General features: G+C 41.7%; 1 protein-coding gene across 1 annotated transcript in view; it reads right to left on the reverse strand.

The window, feature by feature from the left end:
- The window catches only part of cntln (centlein, centrosomal protein), a 420,736-nt gene that overhangs the window by 306,790 nt on the left and 101,654 nt on the right, over positions 1-12,292 (reverse strand). The window contains exon 7 of the mRNA XM_078215313.1: positions 4,353-4,486. Within this exon, the coding sequence (XP_078071439.1) occupies positions 4,353-4,486 (134 nt within the window). The remainder of the gene's footprint in view (positions 1-4,352; positions 4,487-12,292) is intronic.

The following is a 12,292-nucleotide window of genomic DNA, read 5'->3' on the forward strand; positions in this document are numbered from 1 at the left end:
GGCAGCTTGGTCCTTCAGACATGCAAGGAGTGATTCGATGCAAATAGCTTATTTGTTGGCATGAACGGATTCAATAAACTATAGTTTATAGCTCAGTGGCACAGAAGTAAATATATTATCCTATACTGTGCTCAGAAGTTTGAAACCTGTTGGCCCAATTTCAACACACAATTAGAAAAATGATGAACTTTGAGGAACTTAAGAAACAGGAGCAGGAGTAGAGCACGTGCCGCATCAAGCCTGCCCTGCCATTTAAGATGATTGTGATTATGTTCGACTCAAACTTCACTTTCCTGCCTGCTCCCATATCCCTCAATTCCCGGAGAGATCGAAAATCTGTCTCCCAGCCTTACGTACGTTCAACAATGTAGCATCCACCTCCCTCTGGGGTAACGAATCCCAGGTATTCACAACCCTCGAAGTGATGTAATTTTGCTTCATCTCAGTTTTAAACGATCGACCCTTAATCCTGAAGACTGTGCCCGTGTTCCAGACTGGACTGTGAAATACTGGATGCGACAAACATTGGGAGAGCGGAAATATTAAAGGAATTAGCATCCTTAAAAATGGATAAATCACCAGACCTGGATGAAATGAAATGTACCTCAGGCTGTTCAAAGAAGCCAAGGAGGAAATAGCAGATGCTCTGACCATCATTTCCCAATGCTCATTGGATGCAGGTGTGGTGCCAGAATACGGAGAGGACTGCTAATGTTACACCTTTGTTTAAAAACGGAGCAGAGAATAGACCAAATAATTACAGACCAGCCTAACCTCAGTACAGGGCAAATTACTGGAATCAATTCTGAAGTACAGGGTAAACTGTCACTTAGAAAGGCATGGATTAATCAAGGGCAGTCAGCACGGACTTGTTATAGGGAACATTGTGTCAGGCCAGTTTGATTGAATTTTTTGAGGAGGTAACAAGATGGATTGATGAAGGTAGTGCAGTTTATGTGGTCATTTAGCAAGACTATTGACAAGTTCCCACATGGGAAACTGATTAAAAAAATAAAAACCCATGGGATCCAGAGGAATGTAGCAAGCCAGATGTAAAACTGGCTCAATGGCAGGAAACAAAGGGTAATAGTTGATGGGTGTTTTTATGACTGGAAGGCTGTTTCCAGTGGGGTTTCGGTGCAGAGGAAGTGAGGAACAATAGAGGGCATGTCCACTGATCCCTGAATGTAGTTGGTCAGCCAGTAAAGTAGCTAGGAAGGCATATTAATTATTTCATTTATTAGCTAAGGCATAGAATTTAAGAGCAGGTGGGTGATGCTGGAGTTATATAAAACACTAGTTAGGCTGCAACTTGTGTACTCTGTGCAGTTCTGGTCACCTCATTACAGAAAGGATGTAATTGCACAAGAGAGGATGCAAAAGATATTTATGAGGCTGTTACCAAGACTATAAAAATGCAGCTATAAGACAGGATAGGCTGGGGTTGTTTTCCTTGGAACAGAAGAGATTGCAGGGAGATTTGATTGAGATATATAAGGTTGTGAGGGGCCTGGAAATAGTGGATGGGAAGGGCCTATATACCTTGGCAGAGTGGTCAGTGACAGGGGGCATAAATTTCAAGTGATTGGTATTAGAATTAGAGAGGAAAGGAGGAAAATTGTTTTCACCCAGTGCCTCGTAGTGGACTGGAACTCACTGTGTAAAAGAATAGGAGAAACAGAAACCCTCAACTCATTTAAAAGATGTCTGGAGATGTTCTTGAAGTCCTGTAACCTCCAGGACTATTGAACAATTGATGGAAAATGGGATTAGGATGGGAGTCTCGTTTTTTTGGCTGGGCAGAATAGCCTCCTTCTGCGCTGTAAATATTTTTACATTTTCTAAATATCTGTAAAAAGAGGAACACACACAGATGTGAGGGAGAACGGGGTAGTGGCAGTATGTGAATTGCTCCTTAGATAAGCTAGCATGAACATAGGGGCTGAATGGCCTTCCTCTGTGCTGTAACGATTCTATGATTTTCCAGCCAGAGAAAACAACCTCTGTGCTTACCCTGTCAAGCCCCCTCAGAATCTTGTATATTTCAACCATTTGTTTCATTTCTTCACACACTTTTTTCTCCCTTTGGGGAAGAGTGGGGCATGTTGGGAAGGACTATTCGGCTGATTATCAACTGTTGAACATCATGAACATTCTTTCCATGGACTGGATCCCCAAACTTCTGGTTCAGAGGCAGGGGCACCAGCAATTAAGCAAAAAGACCTCCGTATGTTTTAATGAGATAACATCTCATTTGTCTAAATTCAAGAGAGTATCAAGGCAATTTACTCAGCGTCTTGTCCATAGGACAACCCTCTCATCCCAGAGCCAATCTATTGAATCTTTGCCTTACTGCCTCTAGATCCTTCCTTGGATATGAAGGCCAAAACTGTATTCCAGATGTGGTCTCACCAAAACCCTGCACAAATGTACAAGCATTTCTCATTCTTTCACTTCAGTCCCTTTCAATACAGGCCAACATGCCATTTGTCTTCCTAATTTTGTAGAAGTGCACCCAAGTCTGTGTGGACATTAGTATTTACAAGTTTCACACCTTTTAAAAACTATTCTGCTTTTCTATTCTTACTGCCAAATGAAATAAATCTCACACTTCCCCACATTATAATTCCATCTGCCACCCTGTTGCTCATTCACTTAACCTGTCTAGATTTCTTTGCAGCCTCTGTCCCCCTCACAGTTTGCATTCCCACATAATTTTGTATCGTCAGCAAACTTACATCACAGCCTCTTCATCTAAGTCATTAAGAAAGATTGTAAATAGCTGAGGCTCCTCGAACTGATCCTTGCATCACTCCACTAGTCAGACAGTGCCAACTTGAAACTGCCCCGTTTAACCCTGCTCTCTACTTCCTGCCTATTAACCAATCCTATATCCATCAATAAGTTACCCCTGACTCCATGAGCCTTTATGTTACGTATTAACCTTTTGTGTAGCACCTTATTGAGTGCCTTTGGAAATCCAAATATACTACATCTACAGGTTTCTTTTTATCAACCCTACTACTTACATCCTCAAAAGACTCTAATAAACCTGCCAAATCTGATTATCCTTTCATAAAATCATGCTGACTTTGGAAGCTTGAGGTATCACTAAAATGAAACTATGAACATGCCTTAATGATTTAACACAGATCACTCCAGCAAGCTGTGAGCGCACCCACTAACCAAAGTTAGCATTACTGGCAATTTTGTGGGGGTGAAATGTTGGGAAGAGAGTTTTAAGGGCTTTCAATATCAACCAGTGAGTTTCATGTGCATTTCAATGCCTGGAATGGCTCCACCATTAAAAGGATGGCAACAGTAATTTCCATATCAAGCTTCAATGAGTGGAGTGATGCTCTGCACCATTTCTAAGGAGAATTATAATTATCCATATGCTTCAGCTGCAAATGGATACATGTTCTCATTTGTCTCTGCATCATCTCATTGCATCCTGCAATATTCAGTTATTACCTTCTTAAAAGAAAATATGCAATAAAAATACGTTTTGGTTGTCAGATATTTGCAGGATAAAATGTCTGCAATAAAGGTCCACAGATAAATTTCATCCAAGACAGTCTCATCACATCTGACTGCAGGTTTAACTCATTTACATAATGCTATTGCTCAGGAAATGCTAGCTTTTTTGTATACAAATTAATGCCCCCGATCTGACCATACTGTAATGAATGAAACAGCCAAGTTATTACAGCTTTCTCTTTCGCGTTTTCCATTTCTCAGCAGCTTTTCAAATATGCAGCACTAATCCTATGGCTTTAATGCAGGGAAGATTTACATGCTGTCACATAAAGCTCAAATCTGAACATGTTGAACCTTTAACCTAGGTCTTTGTGTGCTCCCATTGCTCTGTGAAACTCAACAGTAATTAAAATGTTAAATCAATCTGAAAATTGTGTAGGTCCTGGACACTCAGCAACTAAAATTTCTGAACAGTTACCAATGCCTTCTATTGTCAAAGCAATGCATTTACAACCTACGATGAAAACATATCCTTGTGTTATGTTTTTTCATTATTGTGAAGAGATGTTAAACTCAGCATAAATCTCTCTGAATAAACTAAAATCCTAACAGGCATGTAGAAGTTACCAAGTCGACACTGAACAAAACAGAAAACGCTCTAACATCCATGGAGGGATAAATAAGGTTAATAATATTGGTCAATATCTTTCATCAAAACAGTGCAACAACCTGAAATGTTAACTCTTTCTCTCTCCCGATGTTGTCAGACCAGTTGTGTATTTCCAGCACTTTCCGTTTTATTTCAGATATCATAGTATTCTGTTTTTCAACAATGAACAAACTTGATTCAGGGTTCTGTATAAAGTACTTGCCTGAATTTAGTCACTTCAACATCCTTTCGTGTCAGTTCTGCCTGCTGATGCACAAGGTGGGATGACAATTCATTACATTTGTTGTGCATGCCTTCCACTTGATTCCTGGTTTCTTTCAGCTCATCCTCCAATATCTGTTATTGTCATAACCAGAACAAAAACAGAATCAATAGACACAAGGATTTTATAACAAAGATATCATCACTTATGGCAGAGCACAGAGTTGGAGTCTGCTTGTTCGAGAAGCACAACTTAAAATAAAAACATAAGTGAAGCAAGCAGAGGTTAATGTGTTGCTCGTTAGCAAAATGCCTTTCCACAGCAGAAGGTGACAAACTAGCTTTGAATACAAGGCTTGCTGTTCTACACATGAATGGAGTAGCAACAGTTTATTTGGCTGGATTATTTCTGCAAGTGACATTTGTTTTGGCTTTGGAGGCTACACAATTTATGTGATAAGCACAATTAATGCAATCTTTTAAACAAGCTCCTTTACTCAACATTATATATGAGTTACATTTAATCAAATGTGTTGTAACACATTGCAGCCTCAACCTGCAAGACTGCCACAGTGTGAAACGTGAGTTCAATCTTCCAGTCCCAACTGTCCTTTGTGAGAAGGTGTTGAGCAGAGATGAGACACAGAGAAAAATATCAGTCATCCACACATTACTGTCACACACCTCAAAGTTATCACTTTATGCTCTCTATCTCTTCATTATCTATTGGTTGCAGATACAGTATTAAAAAATTTTACTCAATGTCAGTAAAACAATTCCTGCTACATGCAAGTATTGTTATATATAAGTTTTTCTCTGCCCTGATTTGATTATTAAAGAATTCTGTTGTACATCAATGAGGGATCACTTTCGATTGACCTGAGTGATCATTTGCAAATTAAGTACTCTGCTGAAACTGAACTGGATGTCCCAAAAACAATGCTTTGCAAAAGACGTTTGACAAAACTCTACAAAAAGACTATTAATTAAACTCAAAACTGAGGATTCAGAATAAAATCTAGAAACGAATAAGAAACACCATATGTTCCTAAGAGGAGCGATGTCAGAGTAGGTTGGGGTGCCTCAGGGCTTAGCACTTGGATCACTACAATTTCAAGTTAAAATCGATAGTTATGGTACAAAAGCTCAAAACAAGGTGGTCAGAATTGTAAATGGTACCAGGCAAGCAAGGAAGGTTGACTTGGAAGAGGCAGCTCAGAAATTACAAAATGAGTTGGTAAGAACTGTAGGTGAACAGATAATGCAAGATGAAGCTTAGTGAAGACAAGTGAAAAAGCGCTACACAGAGAAGAAACAATAGTGACATGCACACTGGATGAAATAACTGACGGTAAAGTTAACAGAGGCCTGAGCAGATCCAACTATCAACATGTCTAACCAATACAGAGCTTGATGAAGGAATGCAATATTTATTGGGAGTCACTGAATTTTCCTGGCATAGGCAACTCGGAGCAACATCCAGGTTCACATGCTGATCAACACCATTGCTGCTTGATATTGCTCATTATGTCCCAGATAAGTGCAAAGCATAAAACAGTGGGTCCTCGAGAAAAGTGAAACAAATAATAAATGCTTCCCTAAGCAGGGACTTATTTACTTTTCTAAAAACCTTGCTTACCAGGACTCACTGAAACTATTCCATTCCTCTGTTTTCACCATTAATCTTTCAAACTCAAACTGTAATTGTGCAAAGCATTCACAACCAAGTGAAGCTCCAGCCGCTATGGAAAGGTTTCTGAAAGTTGTTTGTTATTTATTATTTGATTTTTAATTTTCTCCCATTATCACCACGGAAACTATTAGTCACTACAGTTTGTGAAGCTGAAAGAGCAGGACTGATTGAACTGCAGGGTAATGCTCAACTCACTGCTTGACTGGCTAGTAAAAAATGTTGTTCAGAAAGAACAAACAACGGAGTTGGTCAGATCCTCTAGCACCAGAGAACAGACTTAATTCATGCAACCAACAGGAAATGATCTTTCAATCTGTAAGACTTTGGTTTCAGATTGAAGGTTCTCATTCTAATTTGTTTTTAATTTTCTTCCCAGTTATGTCTCGCAAAGTTTGCAGTTCCACCAATAGCAGACCACCAGGTTTTGTAGAAGTGCGTACCAAGGGACCCACCTTCTGATGAAACAGACTTCTATATAACAAGTTAACACGGAGGCAGCCTTCAAAGCTCCAGCTGATAAGGAAGTCCTTGTGATTCAAGATTCAACGTGTTCATAAAATCCAGGAAAAACAGCACACACACAGACATATATATATAATATATATATAATATATATATATTCTATGTTTCCTTTTCCGACATTAACTGCAACATATGCTGTGGGTTAAGTATCTCAAAGCCCATATAAATCCCACCCTACACCCCAGGGTGAAAAGCTGTAAGTGTTCTCCAACAGGGTCAATTTTGTATACTATACTAGCTATATTTATCGGACTATCCAATGTAACTGCTTGCCTTCTTGAAAGCAAGGCACTAGTTGCCTCTGGACTTCACTGCTTCCTCCTCAAAAGATGGGGCTAGACGTTGAAAATCACTGATGCCTGTCCAAAACCAGCTGACAATTTTCCACCAGATCATCCTTTGCAGTGGTGTGCAATCGCATTCTTTTTGCCGAGTTACATAACCCTCTGCTACAAAAAGTAGCAACTGCATTGACTTTCAGGGATTCATCCATCTCTTTTATCATTTCTTCACAAACTGAAATTTTCTTTTAAAATTTGGAAGACATTGCATTATTTGGACACTTCAAGATTGTTTTAAACAAAAAGGTCATAAATTTACCTTTGGACTGGGAGAAACATGCATTTTCCAAGAAATCACCTGACCAGCATGGTGCTTGATGGGAAAAAGCAGTTTTATGCATTGCAATCACGTCAATGGGAAGAAAAAAACTGGAAAAGGGGAAAGACTTACTGGAAATTCAAGAAGGCAGCTCACCACCACCTTCTCAAGGACAACTAGGGATGGGCAATAAATGCTGGCCAGCCAGCGATGCCCATGTCCCACAAATGAATTTTTAAAAATCACATGACAGAAACAAGCTTTAAAATTTGAACCGTTTGTTTTTGAACTCAGTCTTTTAGGGGAATAAACTACGATGGAAAGTTACCCTAACTGACTCTTCCACTGCTTTGCCTGACATTGTGTGTGCTTTGCAACCAGCAGCCAGAGAATCCTCATCTGAGTGTAATTTATCTGTGTTTAGAAACCTGAAAAGCTGCGACAAAAATAATTGATCCAGCTTTATATTCTCCTCCACACCAAAGGTCCAGTGATGAGAGCCTCCAGACATCTCCTGGTACCAGCAACCTTCTTCACAGAAGGGAGCTCCAGACTGACGACATCAAAACCTGCAAACTTTATCTGTTCCTTATACAAGTTGTTTTTCTGACCGCCCATGTCTACAGGGACCACTTGCTTTGTTTGTATGTGTGGAGTGTGTGTGTGTGTGTGCATGTGTTGTTGTTGTATGTGTCTGTGTGCATGTGCTGGGAAAGTTAAAGAGATAGTTATACTTCCAGATTCTAGCATCTTGTTAAAAGATAGTTCATTTTATAATAAATCAATTGTTCTGAGCTTACTGAAAGAAACCTGGGAATAGCACCATGTTTCCCATATCACTTGGTCATTTCACATAGAACATAGAACAGTACAGCACAGCACAGGAACAGGCCCTTCAGCCCACGATCTTGTGCCGAACATGGCGCCAAATTAAACCAATCCCTTCTGCATGCCCTTGCTTCATTCCTTGCATATTCATGTGCTTATCTAAAAGCCCCCTTAAATGCCCCGATCGGAACTGCCAGCACCACCACCCCTGGCAGCACATTCCAGACACCTACCACTCTCTATGTAAAAAAACTTACCCCTCATATCTCCTTGGAACTTTCCCCCTCTCACCTTAAGTGCATGCCCCCTAATATTAGACATTTCAACTCTGAAAAAGATTCTGACTGTCAACCCTTTCTGTGCCTCTCATCATTTTATAGACTTCTATCAGGTCCCCCCCTCAGCCTCCACCGCTCCAGAGAAAACAATCCTAGTTTGTCCAGCCTCTCCTTATAGCTCATACCCTCTAATCCAAGCAGCATCCTGGTAAACCTCTTCTGCACCCTGTCCAAAGCTTCCACATCCTTCCTGTGATGTGGCAACCAGAATTGAACACAATACTCTAAGTATGGCCCAACCAAAGTTTTATAAAGCTGTAACATGACATCCTAATTCTTGTACTCAATGCCCCGACCAATAAAGGCAAGCATGCCATATTCCTTCTTTACCACCCTATTTACTTGTGTGGCCACTTTCAGGGAGCTATGGACTTGAACACCAAGATCCCTCTGTACATCAATGCTGTTCAGGGTCCTGCCATTAACTGGATACTTACCCTTAACATTTAATCTCCCAAAGTGCAGCACCTCACACTTGCCCGGATTAAACTCCGTCTGCCATTTTTCCGCCTATAGCTGCAGGTGATCTATATCCTGTTGTATCCTTTGACAACCTTCTACACTATCCACAACTCCACCTATCTTTGTGTCGTTTGCAAACTTACTAACCCACCCATCTATGTTTCCATCCATGTTATTTATCATAAACAACGGAGGTCCTAGTACAGATCCCTATGGAACACCACTAGTCAGTGACCTCCAGCCAGAAAAACACCACTACTCTCTGACTTCTATGGGCAGGCCAATTCAGAATCCAAGTGACCAAGTCACCATGGATCCCATGTATCTTAATCTTCTGGATGAGCCTACCATCATGGACCTTGTTGAAAGTCTTACTAAAATTCATGTACACAACATCGACTGCTCTCCCCTCAATCGATCACCTTTGGCATCACTTCAAAAAAATCAATCAGGTTTTGGAGAATTGCGCCACACAACTGATGTATTTCTTTCATTTATTGTGATCGCAGCAGATGTTGCTGAGCAAGCCAGCACCCAGAGTGAGGTTTACCTCAAAAATCATAAATCTTCCTTCATTTTGAAAGTAAGGAGGAAGAGCTACTGACCCCAGAAACATAGAATTTTGAAAATTAAAAGATTTGTTAAGAAGAAAAATACTTAAGCACACAAGATTAAAGCTAAAACAGTCTGAGAGAATAACCCCCCAAAAAATCTGATGTGTCAAAAGTACGAAGTAAACTACCTTCTTAGCAACATAGAAATCATAGAAACCCTACAGTGCAGAAGGAGGCCATTCGGCCCATCGAGTCTGCACCGACCACAATCCCACCCAGGCCCGACCCCCACATATTTACCCGCTAATCCCTCTAACCTACGCATCCCAGGACTCTAAGGGGCAATTTTTAACCTGGCCAATCAACCTAACCCGCACATCTTTGGACTGTGGGAGGAAACTGGAGCACCCGGAGGAAACCCACGCAGACACGAGGAGAATGTGCAAACTCCACACAGACAGTGACCCAAGCCGGGAATCGAACCCGGGACCCTGGAGCTGTGAAGCAGCAGTGCTAACCACTGTGCTACCATGCCGCCCCCTTAACAATCCCCTTATCGATTTTTAACCCTAAAAATCCAGTAATATTACCCAAGTTAAGGACTTGTAGTCACTTTAACAAAGGTATGCCACACAATTTCTCAAACAATTCTACTCTGATGTGGAATTTTAAAAAATTCAGAAAAAAATTGCTTTCTGAAAACAAAGACTCTTCTGGTTTAACAGTGTGTGGCGTCTCCAATTCAAAACTTTCACTGCTTCTCAACATAAAGGAACTGGTCTTCGGGCTTTTCCCCTACGTCCAACCAACTCAGTTAAAAATAAAACCTTCTTTAAATTTTTTCCCCTTTCAGCTCAGGTTCCATTGTCCCCAAACTCCTTTTTGAACCCAACACTCCAGATACAAAAATTTTTCATCTTTTCCTATTTTGCCTCTGCTTTTGGGTATATAAAATTTAATATATCTTCTTCTGTTTACCCATTGAACTTCTATAAGATCTAAAGGTTCTTCATGACTTCTGACTCCCCATCTGAAATTTGATAACCGTAAAACCAATTTTCCCATTTATCTCACAATGCAAATTTTAGACACAGTCAATTTACTTGTAACTCAAACTCACCATAACCTCTCATTATCATGAATCAACCTAATAACTTTAACCTTTCATCTCTTAGCCCTCACAGACAACCTGTCTCTGGCAATCTTCCTCGTGTTAATTAATCCTGGACACACACATACAGCTGTCTCCATCTACACAAAATACCAACAACATCCTGAAATGATGGGGGCGATTCTCCCAAAAGTGCTGAATTGGTGGGAAAACTGGTCTGGATCACGACTGTTTTTGCAGTGCAGCTTCACACCGGAATCTCCCCACTCTGTGCAATGCAGAGGTCACAATCGTGAATCTCATTAAAAATCCAGGGACGATGCGTATTCACGCCAGAGTCTGACAGCAGTGACCCCAATCTGGCAGTCTCCCCGTTTGTTGACCAGTTCAATCGCTGGTCAGCCCGGGACCCCACAGTGCTGCCCCTCCAGCAACCCCCACGACCCGATCGCGGCCCCCACAACAATTCCCGCCCCGGAGCGCCTCGATTTCCAGCCCCCCGCACCCAATAACCCCACGATAACCCCACACCCTCACCCCGTCAGACCCACCCCTCCACCGCTGACCCCCCCACGGGGTCAGACACCCTGCCTGGGAGGCAGGCCCCCCCCCCCCCCCCCCCGGCAGACCATCCTGCCCCCCAGCCTGCCCCATTCATCTCCCTCCCTCCAGCCCAGGCCGATCCCAATGCAGAGTGGCAGCAGGACCCCCCCCAACCCCATCAATCGCTTCTAGGCCCTGCCCACAATAGGCCCCACCCCCTTGGTACTGCCCGATGCCCGGTGGGGCACCAGGATGCCCATGCCCGGTGGGGCACCACCCCCCGCTCCCGGCCTCCTGGGGGCCCCCGATATACCCCCTTCATTCCGGCGGGGTCTCCCGTTAGTTCCCCGAACGTGGGAAGCTACTCTAAATCCTGCCGGAATGAAATACACCTGGCGGGGTGGGAGATGCTATTGGACCCGGCAAGTTCTGTGCCAGGCCCGATAATCACATGCAAAATATATTTAAAATACATTTTTAAAAGATTCAAATGACTTACCTCTCTTCCAGCCGGTTTCCAGCGCGGTCTCAACTGCGACTGTTCTCTGGCTCTGGGAGACGTGCATGCGTTCCCGACGCATGCGCGAATCCCGTGAAATGGCCGACACGCGATTCTCCAGACCAGACCCACCAGAAAAGTTGCGGGTCACGATGGGAGAATCGGGCCTGATATTCTTAATTGATAGCAAAAAAGCTTTGAAATTGTATTTCTCAATTTTTGGCAAAATAGTGATACAAATATAATTATAAAATAATTAGTATTTTCCTACTATCAAATTTAAATAATGGCTGTCTTGTTACCCCCAACAGGAAAGGAAAAAGAACACATTCAGGAAAATAAGTAAGGAAAGGAGACAAAAGAAATAAACAAATAAACCCAGAACAATATACATGAGAAACTGAGATACAAGTCTATATTATTCCTAACAGCATTTGCTTAAACCAAGCAGAAAATATGGGCTGTTATTGAAAAATGAAGCTAAATTAAATATGTGACTGCAAGGAAATCATGGGAGCCATAGAAACACAAATGTACTCCACAAAATTAAAGAATTATTACCACCCAGAAGGCCATTCAGCCCATCACGTCAGCATTGGCTCTCTGCATGAGCAATTCATCAGTGCTATTTTCCTGCCTTCTCTCTCTGCAACCCTGCGTATTATCATTTCAGATAAGGACAATTTAATTCCCTTTTAAATGCTTTGATTGAACCTGCCCTTGCCATACTCTCAGGTAGTGCATTTTAAACCTTAACCACTCGCTGGATGAAAATGCTTTTCTCCTATCTC

This window comes from Mustelus asterias, chromosome 6, assembly GCF_964213995.1.
Source record: "Mustelus asterias chromosome 6, sMusAst1.hap1.1, whole genome shotgun sequence".
In the NCBI taxonomy this organism is placed as follows: Eukaryota; Metazoa; Chordata; class Chondrichthyes; order Carcharhiniformes; family Triakidae; genus Mustelus; species Mustelus asterias.